Source organism: Mesoplodon bidens, assembly GCF_964165515.1.
Source record: "Mesoplodon bidens genome assembly, chromosome: 13".
NCBI lineage: Eukaryota > Metazoa > Chordata > Mammalia > Artiodactyla > Ziphiidae > Mesoplodon > Mesoplodon bidens.
Window position 1 is genome coordinate 829,831 of NC_138169.1, and position 21,686 is coordinate 851,516.

Below are 21,686 nucleotides of genomic sequence, written 5' to 3' on the forward strand. Positions count from 1 at the left end.
AACTTGGGGGAAAAGGGGAAACAGCTGAACAGGCCACATGGGATCGCTCCATGGGTCCTCAGCCTCACCTGCTCCCTCAGCTACACTCAGAGGACACTGAAGCTCGAGCTGACTGTGGGGCCCGCCCCAGGTGCCCATATCTCTCCACCAAGACCTTCCGTGGGCTGCAAGTGCACGTCTGGGCCATGTGCAGGGATGCTAAACACTCTGGAGCCCTAATGTTCCCTGCAGCAGTGCTCAGTCACTGAGAGACAGGAGGGTTAGGGTGATACCAGCTTCCTGGTCCCTCAGAGCGTTCCCAGCAGCACACCCTTTGTGCATTCCTCCCCCGCCCCATCTCACTTCCCCTTCTCCCACTAACACTGTGGGGTCACAGCCCCACTAAGTTCTTGCACTCAGATAAGTATCTCAGGGTCTGTTTTTGAGGGGCCTTGAAGTAAGTCAATATCACAGCAAGGAAAGAGGAGGGAAGTCCAGCTGATCAGAGCACTGCGGGATGCTTGGTGGTGCCACATAAGACAACTTACAAAAGGAGATGAGAACCTGGATCTATCTAGCAATTTGAGAAGTTCAAGATTAGGCCCAGTTTTAAGTGGGAATTGAGAAGTCTTTAAAAAGATGTTTTCCAAAGGGCAAAAAACTTAAATAATAAGAAAACATGTTAGGAAGAGATAATTCCAGGTACTCCATGGTGTCTAAGCCACAGAAAAAGCACACCGGAACCTAATTTAAAAAGGGAAGATGGGACTTCCCTGGTGGCACAGTGGTTAAGAATCTGCCTGCCAGTGCACGGGACACGGGTTTGAGCCCTGGTCTGGGAAGATCCCACATGCCACGGGATCAACTAAGCAACTAAGCCTGTGCACAACTCCTGAGCCTGCGAGCCACAACGACTGAGCCCACATGTCACAACTATTGAAGCCTGCGCACCTAGAGCCCGTGCTCCGCAACAAGAGAAGCCACCGCAATGAGAAGCCTGCGCACCGCAACAAAGAGTAGCCCTTGCTCTCTGCAACTAGAGAAACCCCACGCGCAGCAATGAAGACCCAACGCAGCCAAAAATAAACAAATAAATCTGTTAAAAAAATTTTTTTTAAAATGATTGTGCTACATTCCTTTAAAAAAAAGGGGGGGGGGAAGAAATGGACCAATGGTTTGGGAGGAACAAAAATCCATTTTCTGACATAATGAGACTGAACAGAGAGCGCTTCATGCCAGAGATGCCCAAAGTGAGGGAAAATAAAGCCCTGGTGGACAAGCACAGGTGTCTCTGACCACAGAAGGAGGGAGGACAGAAGAAGATTAACCACATCAGGGGACAGAATACCTAACGAGAAGTCAAAGTCCCAGATGTGACAGACAGGGAATAACATCATGGCCCAGACCAGCTGGAAATATATCACTTCAAGCTATGAGCAAAGAAGTCACATGTAAATGTGCTTTACCTGAGTAGCTTACATCAACTGTTCTGAATCGCCATCAAAGGTTGGAGATTTTGAGAAGAGCTCTCTAAGGCACATTTCAAAGATACCAAACCTACCCAGCTGAGACTGAACTTCCACATTCTCCCCTCGGTCTGGTCCTCATACACTCACCTGGAGAGTCTGAACCTGGAATTTCTCCATCTCCTGTCCACGGCTCTTCTCCGTGCTCCAACTTGAGGATGACACCAGGTTTCATAACTTCATACCCTGTTCAGGGGAAATCACAAAGGCCTTGGCCCCCACTGCTTGGCCTCTGAGGCCTCTGAAGAATGAGCAAGGTTTGGCATTAGTTGGCCCAGTGAAGCCACCCATCTGAATATCAACAGAGTAAATAATTCTCAGAGGAAAGGTAATGGTCTCCTCAGTGGCTAATAAGGTCTAAGAATCTTTGACTTCTATAATTCAAGTCCAAAACCATAAACCGTTCAGAGACACTGTAGCCGGTCTGCCTGGGTTCAAATTCGGGCTCTTTCATTTACTAGCTGTCAGTCCTTGCGAAAGTTACTTAACCTCCTTTGCCTCAATTTCCTCATTAGAATAAAAAAAAGAAAAAAAGGAAAGTAACACACCTGCCACACAGGATTGCTCTTATGATTAAGTGAGCCAATATATGTACGATATGTGAAATACAGTTAATTACATGCTTCAGGAGCTACCACTACCACTGTTACTATTAGCTTCAGAGGCTGCACAATGAAATTAAGACTTCATTATTGGAAGGTGAGATCCAAATACTTTCCCTGGAGTCACAGTCCAAGAACTTTGATCTCCTAAATTTAGGTCCAAAATCATTAAAAAATTTGGAAGTCCCAGAGCTCTCAGCAACTAAAAAAGAACAAGCAGGTACTAGACACAATATGAGGTCCTCTGGCAAGTTTCCTTTTTTTTTTTTTCTTCTTTTTTTGGCCACACTCACGGCTTGCGGGATCTGAGTTCTCCAAACAGGGATCGAACTTTTGCCCTCTGCAGTCGAAGCACAGAGTCCTAACTGCTGGACTGCCAGGGAATTCCTAGGCAGCTTCTCTTACCTAGTGACACGAGGCTGCTATAGTTCTCCAACATGACATCCTTGTATAAGTCCTTCTGATAAGGGGCCAGTAGTTGCCATTCCTTCTGGGTGAAGTCCACAGATAAATCTTCAAATGAGAATGACCCCTGTAAGAGCACAATCCCAGTGAATCAGAAGGAGGTATCACTAGGTAATGTGGGAAAGAAGTACCAGAGCTTGAGCACATCATTCTCACCAAGGCAAATTACAGAATGTCTACTGGGTCCCTAGTTTTGCACTCTTATTTTGTGAGATAAAATGCCATGATGCATTCTTTCATCCTTCCACTTACATGAGAACCGAAATACACGACTTTAAATCTTCCAAACCACCAAAACAATATTTACTGAACCTCAAATCTGGCACCAGAAGAGATGACAGCAAAAGACAGATAATGAAGTAGTATCCTGAGAAACGGCTCAGTTCGCAGACAGCTGCAAGCAGGTACACCTATGAATAAAAGAAACTGCTTTAAGAGCTGAGACAGAAAGACGGGGAGGGCATGACATGCGTCAGGAGCAGGGAGCATGGCACTCCACCTGTGGTCGGTCACATCAGCCTCTACTGAAGAGGTGAAGCTTGAAACGAGTTTTAGGAAATTAGTAGTGCTTTCTACAGAAAAGGGGATGCAAAAGCCTTCTGAGAGACAGCAGCTCCAATATGGGGCCCCGCACTGCTGGGGCTGAGGTGGTACCAAGAGTGCAGTCAGACAAGGCCACAGGGCGCGGGGCAGTGACTGGACTGCAGGCCACAGTGGGGGCAGGGCAGACGTGGTGACCACACCACCTTCTTGCTGCTGACAGTTAGCCACTAGAGCTTTTACAGGATGGAAATGATATAACCAAATTAAACTTTTAGAAAGGTATCTGGATTTTAGATCAAGATGGATTTCTGTCCCAAAGTCTCCTAAGACGACAAGAAAGCACAAACACTCTTTAAAAAATCCAGAATACCATCAGAAAATAAGAAACAGCACATCACAGACTTTGAGAGTCGCAAGGGAATCTGAAAGACAGTCCATAGAAAGTATCCATTTTGAGCAACCAAGAGAGAAAAACTTGAGAACGGACAGAGCTCAGGTCACTGCAAGACAAAGCAAATGATGTCATGGGAGTCCCAGAAAGAGAAAAGAAAGAGCATGGTGGACAAAAAGTCTCAAGGAATGGGCTAAATGAGGCTAAACCCTCCCCCAAATTTGGCAAAAGATATAAGCCTGCAGATTCAACAAGCTCAGTGAACACCCCAACTGGATAAACACAAAGAAATCCATGACCAATCACATCACAACCAAACTGCTACAAGATGAAGACAAAATCACATCACTTATAGGGAACAGTGATTCAAATGACTGCAAATGTCTTATTAAATAGCAAAGAGGCCAGAAGGAAGCGCTGAAAGGAAAGACCTGCTAAGACAGAATTCTGTAGCCAGCTTCAATATTCATCAGGAATAGAATGAGAGGGACTTCCCTGGTGGTGCAGGGGTTAAGAATCCACCTGCCAATGCAAGGGATGTGGGTTCAATCCCTGGTGCAGGAAGATCCCACATGCCGTGTAGCAACTATGCCCATGTGCCACAACTACCAAGCCTGAGCTCTAGAGCCTGCAAGCCACAACTACTGAGCCTGCGTGCCACAACTACTGAAGCCCGAGCACCTAGAGCCCATGCTCCACAACAAGAGAAGCCACCACAATGAGAAGCCTGCACTCCGCAATGAAGAGTAGCCCCCGCTCGCCACAAATAGAGAAAGCCTGTGTGTAGCAACGAAGACCCAATGCAGCCAAAAATAAATAACTAAAGTAAAATAAATAAATTTATATTTAAAAAAAGGAATAGTGTGAGATAATACTTTCTTATGAAGAAAAACTAAGAGAATTCAAGGGTAGCAGACCTGCTCTAAAAGATTTACTAGTGGAAAATCTTCAGATGGACATGATACCAGAAGGCAAGTTAAAAAAATCGAGAATGAAGAAAGAACAGAAATGGCAAATATATGGGCAAATAAAATACACTATTCTCCTCTTCAGTTCTTTAAATATGTTTCATGGTTGACAGCAAAAATCGTAATGTTTTCTGATGGAGTTTTCAGTGTATGCAGGTGTAAGACAGTTACGATATAAAGGAAAGAGGGTGAGGGGCCTAGACAGTGGTGAGGTTTCTACATTCCTATTGAAGTGGCAAAATAAAATTTAAAACTTTGCACTTCAACCAACGTAACTGAAAAATGAAATGACAAGCCACAGACTGAAAAAAATTATTTGTAAATCCTATTTATGATAAAGAACTTGACCCAAAAGCTTATTTTAAAAACTCAATAATAAAAGATAAGTAACCCAATTAAAAAATAGGCAGAATATTTGAATACATTTTAATACAGAAGATACAGAAATGGCTAATATGCACGTGAAATGATGACCAACATCATTACTTATTAAGGAAATGCATATTAAAACCACAATGAGACACCACTTCATGTTCACTAGAATGACTGTAATCAAAAAGACACAATAACGAGTGTTCAAAAAGTTGTGGAGAAACTGGAACTTCATACTGGGAGAAATATAAAACGTTCAGACACTGGAACTGTGGCAACTTCTTTAGAAGTTAAATATAATTTTACCATACAACCCAGCAATTACACTCTTAGGTATGTACCCAAGAGAAATAAATACATGCTCATACAAAAACTTGTACATGGTCCCAGAGGAGAAGAGAGAGAGGACCTGAGAAAATATTTGAAAAGGTAACAGCTGAAAATGTCCCTAACCTGGGAAAAGAAACAGTCACCTAAGCCAAGAAGTGCAGAGAGTCCCATACAGGATTAACCCAAAAAGGGACACACCAAGACACACTGTAATCAAACTGACAAAAAATAAAGATGAAGAGAGAATATTAAAAGCATTAAGGGAAAAGCAACAAATAACATACAAGGGAACTCCCATAAGACTATGAGCTGATTTTTTCAGCTTGCCAGATTTTTCAGCAGGCCATATATGGCATGATATATTTAAAGTGATGAAAGGGAAAAACCTACAACCAAGAATACTCTACCCAGCAACACTCTTGTTCAGATTTGATGGAGAAATCAAAAACTTCACAAACAAAAGCTAAAAGAATTCAGCAGCACCAAACCAGCTTTACAACAAATGTAAAAGGAACATCTCTAGGTGAAAAAGAAATGGTTACAACTAGAAGCAAGAAAATTATCAAACAAAAAAGCTCACCAGTAAAGGCAAACACACAGTAAAGGGAGGAAATCATCTACACACAAAGCTAGTAGGAAGGTTAAAAGACAAAAGTAGTAAAATCATTTATATCCACAACAAGCAGTTAAGGGATACATAAAACAATTAGATGTAAAACATGATATCAACAACAGTAATCGTGAGGGGAGGAGAATACAAATGCAGGTTTTTTGTTTTTTGTTTTTTTTTTGTGGTACACGGGCCTCTCACTGTTGTGGCCTCTCCCGTTGTGAAGCACAGGCTCCGGACACGCAGGCTCAGCAGCCATGGCTCACGGGACCAGCCACTCCGCAGCACGTGGGATCCTCCCAGACCAGGGCACAAACCCGTGTCCCCTGCATCGGCAGGCAGACTCTCAACCACTGCGCCACCAGGGAAGCCCCCAAATGAAGGGTTTTTAAAATGCATTTGAAATTAAAAGATCAGCAACTTAAAACAATCACATATATATACAGTCTGATATACAAAAACCTCATGGTAACTGCAAACCAAAAAATCTATAATAGATACACACACAAAAAAGAAAAAGGAATCCAAGCATAACACTAAAGATAGTCATCAAATCACAGGAGACGAGAACAAAACAAGGGGAAAAAAAGACCTACAAAAACAAATCCAAAACAATTAACAAAATGGCAATAAGAACAAACATATTGATAACTACCTTAAGTGTAAATGGACTAAATGCTCCAATCAAAAGGCACAGAGTGGCTGAACGGATAAAAAAAAACAAGACCCATATACATACTGTCTACAAGAGACTCACTTCAGATCTAGGGACACACACAGACTGAAAGTGAGGGGATGAAAAAAGGTATTCCACACAAATGGAAATCAAAAGAAAGCCAGAGTAGTAGTACTTATATCAGACAAAATAGACATTAAAATAAAGACTGTTACAAGAGACAAAAAAGGACACTACATCATGATCAAGGGACGAATCCAAAAAGAAGATATAACAATTGTAAATACATATGCACCTAACGTAGGAGCACCTCAATATATAATGCAAATATTAACAGACATAAAAGGAGAAATCGACAGTAACACAACAGTAGTAGGGGACTTTAACAGCCCACTTACATCAATGGACAGATCATCTAGACTAAAAAAATCAATAAGGAAACACTGGCCCTAAAGAACATATTAGACCAAATGGACTTAATTGATATATACAGAGCATTCCATTCAAAAGCAGCAGAACGTACAATCTTTTCAAGAGCACATGGAACATTCTCCAGACTACATGCTAGACCACAAAACACGCCTGGGTAAATTTAAGAAAACTGAAATCATATCAAGCATCTTTTCCAACCACAATGTTGTTGAGACTAGAAATCAACTACAAGAAAAAAACGGCAAAAAAACACAAGCATGTAGAGGCTAAACAACATGCCACTAAACAACCAACGGATTACTGAACAATTCAAAGAGGAAATGAAAAAATACATAAAGACAAATGAAAATAAAAACACAACAACCCAAAACCTATGGGATGCAGCAAAAGCAGTTCTAAGAGGGAAGTTTATAGTGATACAAGCTTACTTGAGGAAACAAGAAAAATCTCAAATAAACAACCCAATCTTACACCTGAAGTAACTAGAGGAAGAAAAACAAAAATCAAAGTTAGTAGAAGGCAAGAAATCATACAGATCAGAGCAGAAATAAAATAGAGACTAAAAAAAAATAGAAAAGATCAATGAAACTAAAAATTGGTTCTTTGAAAAGATAAAATTACTCATCAGGAAAAAAAGGAAGAGGGCCCAAATCAATAAAATCAGAAATGAAAAAGAAGTTACAACCAACACCATAGAAATACAAAGGATCATAAGAGACTATTACATGCAACTATATACCAACAAAATGGACAACATAGAAGAAAGGGACAAATTCTTAGAAAGGTACAATCTCCCAAGACTGAACCAGGAAGAAATAGAAAATATGAACCAACTACCAGTAATGAAATTGAATCAGGAATTTAAAAACTCTCAATAAATAAAAGTCCAGGACCAGATGGCTTCACAGGTGAATCCTATCAAACATTTAGAGAATAGTTAATACCCATCCTTCTGAAACTATTCCAAAAAACTTCAGAGGAAGGAACACTTCCAAACTCATTCTATGAGGCCATGATCACCCTGATACCCAAACCAGACAAAGATGTCACCAGAAAAAGAGAATTACAGGCCGATATCACTGATGAACATAGACACAAAAATCCTCAACAGAATACTAGCAAACCAAATCCAACAAAACAGTAAAAGGATCATACAACATGATCAAGGGGGATTTATCCCAGGGATACAAGAATTTTCCAATATCCGCAAATCAATGTGATACACCACGTTAACAAATGGAAGAATAAAAACAACATGATCATCTCAACAGACGCAGAAAAAACTTCTGATAAAATTCAACATTCACTTTGATAAAAACTCTCCAAAAAGTGGGCATGGGGGAACATACCTCAACATAATAAAGGCCATATATGACAAAATCACAGCTAACATCATACTCCATGGTGAAAAGATGAAAGTATCCCCTCTAAGATCAGGAAAAAGACAAGGATGCCCACTCTCACCACTTTTAGTCAACACAGTTTTGGAAGTCTTAGCCACGGCAATCAGAGAAGAAAAAGAAATAAAAGGAATCCAAACTGGAAAAGAAGTAAAACTGTCACTGTTTGTAGAAGACATGATACTATACATAGAAAGTCCTAAAGATGCCTCCAGAAAACTACTAGAACTCATCAGTGAATGCAGTAAAGTTGCAGGATACAAAATTAGTACACAGAAATCTCTTGCATTTCTATATGCTAACAACAAAATATCAGAAAGAGAAATTAAGGAAACAATCCCATTTACCATCACATCACAAAGAATAAAATACCTAGAAATAAACCTACCTAAGGAGGTCAAAGACCTGTAATCTGAAAACTATAAGATGCTGATGAAAGAAATTGAAGGTGACATTAACAGATGGAAATATATACTGTGTTCCTGCACTGGAGAAGTCAATATTGTTAAAATGACCATACTACCCAAGACAATCTACAGATTCAATGCAACCCCTATCAAATTAACAGTGGCATTTTTCACAGAATTAAAACAAATAGTATTAAAATTTGTATGGAAACACAAAAGACCCCAAATAGCCAGTAAAGAATCTTTAACGGAGCTGGACAAATCACGCTCCCTGACTTCGGACTATACTACAAAGCCACAGTAATCAAAAAAGTATGGTACTGGCACAAAAACAGACATATAGATCAATGGAACAAGACAGAAAGCCCAGAAATATACCCACACACTTATGGTCAATTAATCTACAACAAAGGAGGCAAGAATATACAATGGAGAAAAGACAGTCTCTTCAATAAGTGGTGCTAAGAAAACTGGAGAATTACATGTAAAGGAATGAAATTAGGTTCGCTAACCATATATAAAAATAAACTCAAATGTATTAAAGACCTAAATGCGAGACCAGATACTATAACATTCCTAGAGGAAAACACAGGCAGAACACTCTTTGACATAAACTGCAGCAATATTTTTTTGGATCTGCTTCCTGAAGTAATGGAGATAAAAGCAAAAATAAACAAATGGGGCCTAATTAAACGTAAAAGCTTTTGCACAGCAAAGGAAACCAGAAACAAAATTAAAAACAACCCACTGGAACTTCCCTGATGGCGCAGTGGTTAAGAATCCTCCTGCCAATGCAGGGGATACGGGTTCGAGTCCTGGTCTGGGAAGATCCCACATGCCACGGAGTAACTAAGCCCGTGTGCCACAACTACCGAGCCTGCTCTCTACAGCCCGAGAACCACAACTACTGAGCCTGTGTGCCACAACTACTGAAGCTTACGCACCTAGAGCCAGTGCTCCACAACAAGAGAAGCCACCGCAGTGAGAAGCCCATGCACTGCAACGAAGAGTAGCCCCCGCTCAATGCAACTACAGAAAGCCTGTGCACAGCAATGAAGACCCAACACAGCCAAAAATTAATTAATTAATTAATTTTAAAAAAGACAACCTACAGAATGGGAGAAAATATTTGCAATCAGTGTGACTGACAAGGGCTTAATTTCCAAAATATACAAATAGCTCATACAGCTCAACATCTGACAAAAAAAACAAACACCCCAATCAAAAAATGGGCAGATTACATAAATAGACATTTCTCTAAAGAAGACATACAGCTGGTCAAAAAGCACATGAAAAGATGCTCAAAAAGGCTAATTATTAGAGAAATGCAAAACAAAACTACAGTGAGGTATCACCTCACACCAGTCAGAATGGCCATCATCAGAAAGTCTGCAAAGAGTAAATGGTAGAGAGGGTGTGGAGAAAAGGGAACCCTCTTGCACTGTTGGTGGGAATGTAAATTGGTGCAGCCACTAGGGAGAACAGTATGGAGGTTCCTCAAAAAACAGAGTTACTATACGATCCAGCAATCCCACTCCTGGGCACATATCTAGAAAAGATGAAAACTCTAATTTGAAAAGATACATGCACCCCTATGTTCACAGCAGCACTATTTACAATAGCTAAGACATGGAAGGAACCTAAATGTTCATCGACAGATGAATGGATAAAGAAGATGTACATATACACACAGCGGCATACTATTCAGCCATAAAAAAGAATGAAATACTGCCATTTGCAGCAACATGGATGGACCTAGAGATTATCATGCTGAGTGAAGTCAGTCAGTCAGAGAAGGACAAATATATGACATCACTTATATGTGAATCTAAAAAAAGTAATACAAGTGGACTTATTTACAAAACAGAAATAAACTCACCAACATAGAAAACTTATGGTTACCAAAGGGGAAAGGAGGGGAGGAATAAGTTCAGAGTTTGAGATTAACAGACACACACTACTATATATAAAATGGATAACTGGGGCTTCCCTGGTGGCGCAGTGGTTGAGAGTCCGCCTGCCGATGCAGGGGACGCGGGTTCGTGCCCCGGTCTGCGAGGATCCCGCATGCCGCGGAGCGTCTGGGCCCGTGAGCTGTGGCCATTGGGCCTGCGCGTCCGGAGCCTGTGCTCCGCAACGGGAGAGGCCACAACAGTGAGAGGCCCACATACCACAAAAAAAAACAAAAACAAAAACAACAGAAAAAAAACAGACAGGAACACAACAAGAAAAGAACATTACAAGCAAATAACTCACAGAATCAAAATTCCTAACAAAATTTTAACAAACTGAATCTAGCCATGCATAAAAAGTATAACATAGCCCGACCAAATGAGGGTTCCTTCAGCTGTGCAAGATACCGATGCAGAAATCCCTGTCATATTAACAGAATAAAGGAGAAAAGCCATTATCACCTCAAAATGCAGAAAAGGTATACGGTGAAAATCTGTTCAGTGTAAAATACTATCAACAAACTAGGAATAGAAGGAAACTTAATCTGATAATCGACAAAATATGTACAGCTAGCATCATACTTTATGGTAAAACACTGAGTACTTGCTCTCTGAGGACGAGAACAGCACTGTCCAGCAGAATTTCTTGTGACGACTAAAATGCTCTATATCTGCACCATCCAATACAGTAGCCACTAGGCACCAGTGTCTACTGAATACTTCAAAGGTGACTAGGCACTGACTTTTCTATTTTATTTAATTTTAATTACTTTAAATTTAAAGAGCATGCGTAGCTAATGGCTACCTGTTGTATAATAAAGACTGTCTGGTCTTTGTCCCAGGTTCCTGCGATGGAGCTTCCTTTGTAATTCATGGTGGGCCCCTCCTGAGTTTATGGAACAGGTAACTCAGGGTGGGCTCCTGGCGTCTCCAGGTGGGCACTGCCCATGCTGGAAGTTCCAACCATTTGATTGGAGGGTTGGGGCTCTGAGGCAGATGCTATCAGCCCCACCTCCAGGCTGGAGGCTGAGTTCAGTCACATGGCTGTGATCTTATCAATCACACCTACACAATGAATACCCAGTAAAAACTCCGGATAGTGCTGCCTCATGTTAGCTTCTTGGGTGGTCAAGGGACACGGGCCAAGAGGGCGATGTGCCCTGACTCCATGGGGAGAGGGCGCAGAAGCTCCGTGTTTGGGACCCTGCCAGACCTCACCCTGTGTGTCTCTTCATTTGGCTGATCCCAATTTGTGTCCTTTATAATAAAACTGCAGTTTTAAGTATAGCACTTTCCTAAGTTCTGTGAACTATTCCAGTAAACCTGAGGGGGTCATAGGAACCCCCCAAATTTGCAGCCTATTGGTCAGAAGTGCAGGTGACCTGGGGACCCCGAAACTTACAGCTGGCAACTGAAGTGGACGCACTCTTGTTGGGGACGGTGCCCTCACCCTGCAGAGTGTGCACTAACTCCAGGTGACTGGTGCCAGAGGTGAGCAGCTGTGACGTTCTATGTAGTGGACAGTGCAGGCCTAGGGCGAGGCAAGTGTGTTCCCAATGCCACCTCTAGTCCACAAGGTACTGCAGGTACAGTACTGGCCAGGAGGTCAGTACAATATAATGCAAGGAAAGAGCATAAATATTGAAAGGAAGATGTAAAACTGTCATAGATGGTATGACTGCATAAAGAAAATCCAAAAGACCTTACAACAATTAGAATTAGTTAATTGTGGATATTCTTCTTTCATAAACACCAAAACTAATCAACTGGTCTCACAAAGATGAGCTACAATGTAGAATCTTCAACTATATCAATGAACTTCTCACACTGTCACATTAAAATCTATTGTTTTATCTTCCTCCTTAAATGGATCATTTACCCACTAATGATTTTATAAATCATGCATTGGTCATGTGGAAAATGCTGGTTCCCGGAGTTTACATCTTCTCACAAAATAATGGCTTTACCAGTTAATTCTGTAAACATTTAATGCAGAAATAATTCCAATTTTACTAAACTCTTACAGAATATGGAAGCAACTTTTGATAAACTTTTTTTTTTTCTGCGGTACGCGGGCCTCTCACTGTTGTGGCCTCTCTCCCGTTGTGGAGCACAGGCTCCGGACGCGCAGGCTCAGCGGCCATGGCTCACAGGCCTAGCCGCTCCGCGGCATGTGGGATCTTCCCGGACCGGGGCACAAACCCGTGTCCCCTGCATCGGCAGGCAGACTCTCAACCACTGCGCCACCAGGGAAGCCCTGATAAACTTTTTGATACTAACATGACCTTGTTAACAAAATCCAATAAGGGTACTGCAAGAAGGGAAAAGCAAAGGCCTACTTACACATGAACACTGATGTGAAAATCCCAAACAATGTTACCAAACTACTATATTAAGCAAAACATAAAGAAGAAAATATATCAAGAACAAGCTGGAGTTTATCCCAAAAATTCAAGGTTGATTTAACATTTTTTTAAAAAGTCACTGATATTTACTACTTCAACAGATTAAGAAAAAACATAGTATCACCTCGATAGATGCAGATAAAGCATATCTGTAAATGGAAGAATGTATATAACAAAAACTACAGATAACAGAAAAATCTGACAGAGTTAGATTAAAAAGCATGTTTACAGTTTTCAAAAAGAAGGACTAGATTTCATAAGAATATAAAAGTATGAAAAAGAACAAACAGATGAAACAAAGAACAATGAACACACCAAAAATTGAAAAATAATCAACAATTATTTGTTATAGAAAGTCTCATCAAACTAGGAAGTCAGTGGAATTTCTTTTTACTAAAAAAAAAGTATTGCTGATATTTTTATAAACATGGAAAATCTAATCAAATCTAAAGAAAAATTATTAGAATTAGTAAATGGGCTTACAAAGTTCCTGAATAACAAGTCAGTATGCAAAAATCTAGTATATTTCCATGTTTTAGCAACAAACACTTTTAAAAGTAATGACTAAATTTTAAGATATAATTGCAGTTCTGGGGCAGAAAATGTACAAACTGACCCTTGGTATATCTTGTCATGCCAGAAAGCTGCATTCTAGTTAATAAAGAAGTGTTACAAGGAGGGTGTTACCATTTTGCAGCCCCTAATGAAATAATCCATCTGGGCAAGGATCATTTAAAGCCATCAGCAAGGGACTTCCCTGGTGGTCCAGTGGTAAAGAACTGCCTTCCAATGCAGTGGACGCGGGTTCGATCCCTGGTCGGGGAACTAAGATCCCACGTGCCACGGAGCAACTAAGCCCACGCGCCACAACTACTGAGCTCACGCGCCTCAATGAGAGAGCCCTCATGTTGCAAACTACAGAGCCCATGCACCCTGGAGCCTGCTCAGCACAACCAGACAGAAATCTGATCAGACCGAGCGCCCTAACAAAAAGATCCCATGTGCCTCAACAAAAAGCCCATGTGCCGCAACTAAGACCCAACACAACCCAAAAAAATAAGGAGAATAAAGCCATCAGCAAGACAGAGAGAGAGAAGTGGGCTTTATGCACCTCCTGAAAGAAGCACCACAACCTCTGAAGCACTCTTGCCAAAAAGTCACACTTAAATCTGATCGAGCCTCAAAGTGGAACTTCCTGTGGTGATGGAAATTTTCTTTACCTGTGCCACCCAATTCGTGGCTGTCCAATCTGTGGCTACTGAGCGCTTGAAACGTGGCAACTGTGACAAAGGGATTTAATTGAATTAACCTAAGTTCACACACTCATATGTGGCCGGTGGCTTCGGGACTGGAAAGCGCAGCTCTGAATCTACCAACTCACAGGAAACGCAGATGGCAGAACACCAACACCACTGGGAGGTGCCATCAGTCAGACGAGGACACTACCCAGCACGCCACTCAGTCAAAGCCTTCAGACCGTGGGAAACTACAGATACACGGCCTGGCTTCCTCAACAGATAGTTTGGACAGAAAAAAATAGGCAGAGGCAAGATTCAGAGACAGATCAATCAACTGCACTGTATGAACTTTACTTAGATTCTGATTCAAACAGAGGACAATTTATGAGACAACTGGAAATTTGATAATGGCTGGATTTGGTGATATTGAGACGCTACCTTAATTGGAGAGAAGGCTGCAATTGCTAAGTGACAGAAGCAAAACACAAACGAGTATACACAACAGCAGACAAAACCAAATGGCAGTGCTTAAGGATAAACACTTAGGAGTAAAATTATATAGAAAAGCAAGGAAATGGTTACAAAAGATGGAGTCCTGGCTCCGTCTGTCAGGAGGGAGAAGTTGTGATTGGGAGGGGGCACAGGAAGGGCCTCATTTGGGCTGGGAATGCTCTATTTCCTGAAATGAAATGGTGGCTTCATGGGTATTCATTTGATAATACATTAAGCTGTACTTTTACATTTTATGAACTTTTCTCCATGTGAATTCTGCTTCACAACTAAAGAGGTAAATAAATAATTTAAATAATTACGGGGACTAAATTCTGCTTTGGCATTTTCCCCGTGGGTCACACTGTGTGGAAAACTATGAAAAATGGCTATAATACCATGTATTTATTACAGTCTTTCTCCTAAGGACATTACCCACTATACCATTTATTCAAAGGCTTCACCAAGGAATGACCAAGAAACATTTACTTTCTATGAAAAATCAGTTTGCTTTTTCCTTTGGATAATTCAATTCATATAAACATACTCATTACACCTGTCAAAAATTTGAAAACCAAGTTTACAGCTCGAATTCAATAATTATGTAGGACAGTAAGGCTTATAAAAATTGAAACTTTAAGAATTTCTCAAGGCCCTATAGTTAACATATCGCTGCTTCAATTTTGTCCCAACTTGGATCTTCCATTCTGAGGGTATTTTCCCCTGATTTCTTAACCATTTATTCTTTCCTTTTTCACTAGTGGTCTTACACATCTCTTCTAATTCCCTGGAAAAACAATGAGGAATAAACATGAACTCACCTGTAACATGGTCATTTCTGCTGCACGATGAGTAGCAAGTCTGAGATTTGTTCTGTCCTGCAGCCTCTGCTTCTGCCCCGAAGCTCTGGTGTGAGGCCTTTTACACTAGGAATGAATTTCTGCTTCTGGGAACGCCTTTCTTATCTCACACGAGCAGGCTTATTTGTGTGGAACCAGGATCTGTGGACTTGGGGACAAACGAACTTCAACTGGTATATTCACGCTGCACCAAAAATCCTTTCCCCTCTTGCTAGGAACTAGGAATTCATGATCATCTAAGGCCAGAGTGTGTTTCCTATATAACTGAAACAGGGCTACCAGGAACAGAAACAGAATGTAACGTAGAAGAACAGCAAAAGTCTCTGCACACAAATAAAGAAGTACCAGCAGTAAGTAATCCTGAGATCCAGTCCGTGTCCACTGAGGACACTGAGGAGCAGGTGCTGTGAAGGACATGACAGCTCTGTGTTAGGCACATGGAACTGTGGAAAGCTTATGTGATTTGTATTATAACAGATCTGAGTTTCAATCGACCTTTTCCCTTTGCTGGCTTTGTGACTTTGGGGAAAAGCAAATAAGAAACTAAGGCTCATCTTTCTGAGCCTTAGTTTCCTATTAAAATTCTCTATAACCTTCCTAATTTACGTCTGCCAATCCTATCATTTTCTGAAGGAAGTGTGTTAAACTCTCCCAATATAATTACAGATTGGTCAGTTTTTCCTTGCAATTCTGTTGATTGTATGCGTAAAGCTATGTTGTTTGATGCACACAGGTTATATACTTCTGGAGGATTATTCTTTAATCATTATGTAATGCCACTGGGATTCTGAGGAATAAATAAGATATTAAAAGCAAAGTGACTAGTTCCTTGTAATAATAATAGCTAACAGCTGAGTGCTTTCTATATATAAGACAAAATACTAAGCACTTTACAATTTAACCCTCACAGACAACCCGAAAGGCATTTAACAAAATCTCCATCTTATAGAAAGAAAACTGAGACTTAGAATGTGCCCATAATTGCACAATTATTAAATATCAGAAATGGAATGTTATTTCTCTTTCTTGCTACCTCTTGTTCAAGGTATTTACTACCAAAATCATAATGTCATTTGTGTGTATTCATGTACACATGTGTACATACATACACACACACACACACACACACACACACACACCATATATCCTGGAATTAGCTCTTATTTCCATGCAGACATTCAGTCCCCTTAGTTCCACAGAAATACAAATGAAGAACAGCCTGCTCATCCCTACGACCAAAAAGTAGCACTTAAAACACCATGCTCTTCCCTTTCATGTCTTCCTGTGATTCAACCTTCGGTGCCAACTCAGAAACATATATTGAAGTTCCTCCCGGTTACATAAGAAATGATTCCTTTATATATCTTAAATTGTGAAAATATACTCATCTTAGAACTGGAGCTGGTGCACATCAGCACTAAACAAATATAAGCCATAATTATTATTAAAAAAGTAAAATATGATGGCAAAACTTAGAAATGTATGTAAGCTAAATAGGAAACAACTATAACCTATGACCACACATAACCACTCTTAAGAGGTATATGGTCACATTTAAAAACTGTTTTTGCTTTCTTCCCGCTATGCAAACCATCTTTCCAGATCAACAGACACAGTTCTGTTAATATCAACCACTTTCTTATTTAAACAAATAAAAAGGTAGAAAGTAAAATCTACGCATAACAGAAAAAAATACATAAAACATGCAGAAATATACTTGACAAGAAATATGTAAGGTTCATAGGAAACAAACTAAAAACACCAATGAGGACTATAAGAAGAGACTTCATACATGCATCATTTGGTCTTGTTCTGGGATAGGAAGATTTCATACAGTAAAAATAAGTCAGTCCCGAATGATTTATATCTTTCGTCAACTCCAATCACGATCTCAAAAAGCTTTTCTTTAACAAGCAATTCTAAAGTTCACCTGGAAGAAAAAAGGTTCAGGAACAGCTTTGGACACTTTTGGAAATACAAAATAATGAGTTTAAACAGGCCCATGTAATATTAACATATATTATAAAATTATATTATCAAAAAGGTATTTCACACTGCCTCCAGAAAGGATATATAGATAAATAAAGCATAATGGCCCAAATATGTAAGGATTTAGCATGCAATAAATGTGGCATTTCACACGCAAAGTAAAACTGGATTACTTAATGAACAGAAGTGATTAACACTTGAGAGAAAATAAAGCTAGAAAATTAAGCTAGTTATCTATCTCATACATTACAACAAACTACAGTTGACCCTTAACAACTTGGGGGTTAGGGGCACCGACCCACCCGCGCATTCGAAAATCCTCATATAATTAATTTTATAGTTGGCCCTCTGTATCAGAGGTTCCATATCTGCAGATTCAACCAACCTCTGATCATACAGTACTGTAGTATTTACTGAAAAGAATCTGCATATAAGTGGACCCATGCAGTTCAAACCCGCATTGTTCAAGGGTCAACTGTGCTTCCAGATGGATCAGAATTTAAAATAATGGAAACCACGATAGTACCTAAAGAAAACACAAGTGAATATTTGTATAATTTGGGGGGAAATGTCTCCCCAACACATGAGACAAAGGCAAAAGCCATACAATTTTATTTTAAAAGTCAATAAATTTAACCACTAAAAAACATAATAAACTCTGAGTGGTTCAAGAAACATCAATCGTAACATAAACACACACACACACACACACACACACACGGCTTCCTTTGCATTATGCTTTCACGTCATCTCATTTCATGTAATAAAAACGCCGGCATTCTGACACATTCAAGTTATTTCCTTAAGCAGCCAGCCAAATTCACAGTGTGATTTTTAAACTTTCTTTGTAGCTTTGTCAAAAACGATTTGGTAAAGTTTAGCTGGATTTCAGCAAAAACTTATCAAGAGTAGAGACACTTATGTCAAAATGAGGCAGATTTTGCAGAGAACAGAGTTGAGAATGTGAGGTGGACAGGGTGTGACACGCCATCCGTGTGGTAGTTTTAAAATATTTCTGATATATTACTTGCTCAGCACAGTACAGATTGGACCTTATTTTCCTTTAATTTAAACAAATGTTTTTGCAAGTTGGCCCTGGAGGGAGACGTTCTCCCTGAATGCTCTTACACTTGACTCTTATGTGTCCCTTCAGCAAATGGAGGCCTACGCCCGCCCTTCGTTGTACAATTTGGCCCCTTTTAACTTCACGGGTGTGACTTTACCTCGGCAGTTTCCCGCAGAGCACTGCAGCTCTCCCTGCCACGCACTCACATTTACCTGCAGGAGGAAGGGGCACCTTCATCATCATCCTGTAGCTCCCACTCAGCATCAAATTCTGTGGAATTGCAAGGGAAAGGGAAAGAATAATGAAAAAAATAACATTAACTTACACCTACTATGTGCCAGATGTTCTACACACCATACTGTGTTTTTTGATGCATTCAGTTCTCATCACAGAAGAAGCAATAAGGCACAGAAGTTCAATAACATGCCCCAAACAGATGACATACACAGGAAGTGGCAGATCTGGGTCACTGGTCCCATGCAGCCCACCCCAGAGCCTGTGACCACAGGCACTCAACAACTGTATTGGCAGCGGTGGGCAAAGGCCTTGGGAGTCCCTGTTTATAGTCCCAGTACATGCATGACACGGTCCCCTGCCCAGAAATGATGGCACCAGGGCAGACTAACGAGAATAACAAGAGAAAGATAAGTTCTCAGGGGCAAGTTGAAAAAAACTCCCCTGGTAAGTTTAAACTCCCCACTTGGGACAAAATATTTCAACTTAACATATCTGTGATATACTCTAACGTCTTTAAGCAGGATTTGCAGCATATTCCCAATTTTGTTTTTTTTAAAGGGAACACGTAAGGTGTATTCAAAACATACACACGTTTCTTGACTAAAATAAATGCACAAAATGTTAGCAGTGACTGTTTCCTGTTGATGGGATCATGAATGATTTTCATTTGAATCTGTTTATCAAGATACTCTAAATTAACTACAGTGAACATATTTCAAAGTCCTTAACCCAAGGAAACAGGCAAGCAGAGCAGTTTCAGTCCAGCACCACGTGGTTGAAACAAAGTAAACAGTAAATAATAAATAAAATAAACTAATGTACGTTTTGATGACAGCAAAAAGCCACCGGGCTAGGGCAGAAAAGCTCACTTCTTTCCATTCCCTCATTTCCAGATGAAAAGCCTGAGACCCAGAAATCGTGAGTGGGCTGTTGTTCCAAGGGGCAGACGTGGGTCCACGTCAGAGACAAGGCCTTGAGCCAACGCGGTGCCCACCCCGCCAGCTACTGTCAAAGTTGTTTGGGGGTTCTCGTTAATGGAGGAGCCTCGGAAAAACCCTCTCGATAAAGGCAGAGGCGAGCTGGGTGGAGCCAGGGTGGAGGGGCGACACAGGCCCTGCAACCGGGTCACGCCGCGGACACTCGCCGGACGCTCCCCGACCCGCCATGGGTCCCGACGCTCCGACGGCGCTCCGACCGCGCCCGCCCAGGGCTCGCGGCCGGGGACGCGCAGGGACGCGCGTGGGGAGGCACCGCCTTTCCAAGCCGGCCTGGCAGGAGACGCCCCGGCGCGACGAGCACCGACCGCGGCGGACGAAGGGCCTCCCCCTGACCCCCGGGGGCCACCGGTGCCCACCGCACGCCAGCCGCGGGGACCCTGGCCCAAGCGCTGACGCCCACTGGCGGCCCTGGCACGACCCTCAGCCCCTCCCCCGCGGACCCCCTCAGCCCCGGCCGCCCGCCCCACAGAAATCCAGCCCCGGAACCTGCAAAAAAGGCCTCGGAACCACGGACGCGCGGGACCGGGACCCACGTGACCGCCCCGCCCCCGGGCTTTGCGCGACCCGGGCGGACCCGCGGGATACCGACGGCCCGGAGCTGGCCTGGTGGGCCGCGCACGCGCACGAGCACGCGGACACGCGCCCACTGGCCTCTCGCGTGGCGGCGAAGGACAAAGAGAAGGGCCAAACCTGCTGCGTGCGCTGCGCGTGCGCGACGGGGAGCAGCCTCCGAACTACACTTCCCAGGAGGCTCCGCGGCACGCGGCGTGCAGCGCCGTAGGAGCGCTGGTCGCCTAGAGACCCGGGCGGCCGCCGCCAGAGCGAGCTGTGGGAACGCGCGTTCGGGGGAAACGTAAAGAATTAGGATTTTTTAAAAGACCGGGAATCCAAATCAGCTAGATTGGTAAGTGATAGGTACGTATGTAGACAGATGTGATAGAGAATTGGCTTAAGAATTCAACCGAAGAAAACATCAAAAAGCAGATAGTAAAGCAGAAAAAAAGGGACGTTAATTTATAATTCAAGGGCTGTGGGGGGAGTTATTACAAGTCACTAATTTTTTAAAAAAGAGAGTGAAGGGTAGGATGAAAAAAGAGGAATAATCACAGATACATAGGAGATTGAATGAGAATCCGATTTGTGTTAATAAATTCGAAATTCTCTGTGACACAAATGATTCTTAAAGGGTAGATGTGTCAAATTCGACCCAAGAAACAAAAAAACCCAAACGTGAATGGAAATGAAGACAACGTCAGAGATTCTCCGCCGAAAAGCATCGTTCATTGAGTTTCCAGTGAATTCTTTCAAACATCCAGTGATCAGAGAACTCGTATTTAAATAGTTACAGAGGAATTAGAAGGGAAATTTTCTATTTATTTAATAGCATAAAGGCACCAAAATGGACAGATGTATGATTTGAAAAGGAAGCGCAGAAAAAAACTTGATTATTGCTGCCCATGCAAAAATACTGAGAAATTATCAACAGATAATTTTTGTGGACTATTTGGCAATATTTTGTAGAAATAGAAATATTTTTGTAGAATAGAAACCAAGTGGACTCTATTCTAGAAATATGAGGGTGATCAGGATATACATTAATATAAATACATAAGGGGAAAATAGAATTACCTCAATAAAACGAAAACAAATTTTAACTGAAAAAATACATTCTAGACTTTAAAAAATAAATCAGAAAAAGTTGTTTCCTAACTTAGCCTTATGAAAGATACAGACTTCAGCCATGAAGCCAG

General features: G+C 41.4%; 1 protein-coding gene across 12 annotated transcripts in view; it reads right to left on the minus strand.

The window, feature by feature from the left end:
- The window catches only part of ZNF84 (zinc finger protein 84), a 33,560-nt gene extending 12,750 nt beyond the window's left edge, over nucleotides 1-20,810 (minus strand). For 3 of the 12 annotated variants that reach the window (XR_014017395.1, XR_014017396.1, XM_081253367.1), the window contains exons 1-5: nucleotides 20,422-20,810; nucleotides 18,913-18,970; nucleotides 15,607-15,793; nucleotides 2,513-2,639; nucleotides 1,596-1,691 (exon numbers count right to left, since the gene is read on the minus strand). Coding sequence is in view for 10 of the 12 variants with exons in the window: in XM_081253367.1 (XP_081109493.1) it covers nucleotides 1,596-1,691; nucleotides 2,513-2,639; nucleotides 15,607-15,621 (238 nt within the window). In the remaining 2 variants the exon portion in view is untranslated. Of the gene's footprint in view, nucleotides 1-1,595; nucleotides 1,747-2,512; nucleotides 2,640-2,884; nucleotides 2,983-15,606; nucleotides 15,794-17,437; nucleotides 17,576-18,857; nucleotides 18,876-18,906; nucleotides 18,971-19,759; nucleotides 20,373-20,421 lie in introns of those variants that run through there. The other 9 variants (XM_081253368.1, XM_081253369.1, XM_081253370.1 and 6 more) reach the window with 9 other exon arrangements.
- Between the last annotated feature and the right edge of the window lie 876 nt (nucleotides 20,811-21,686).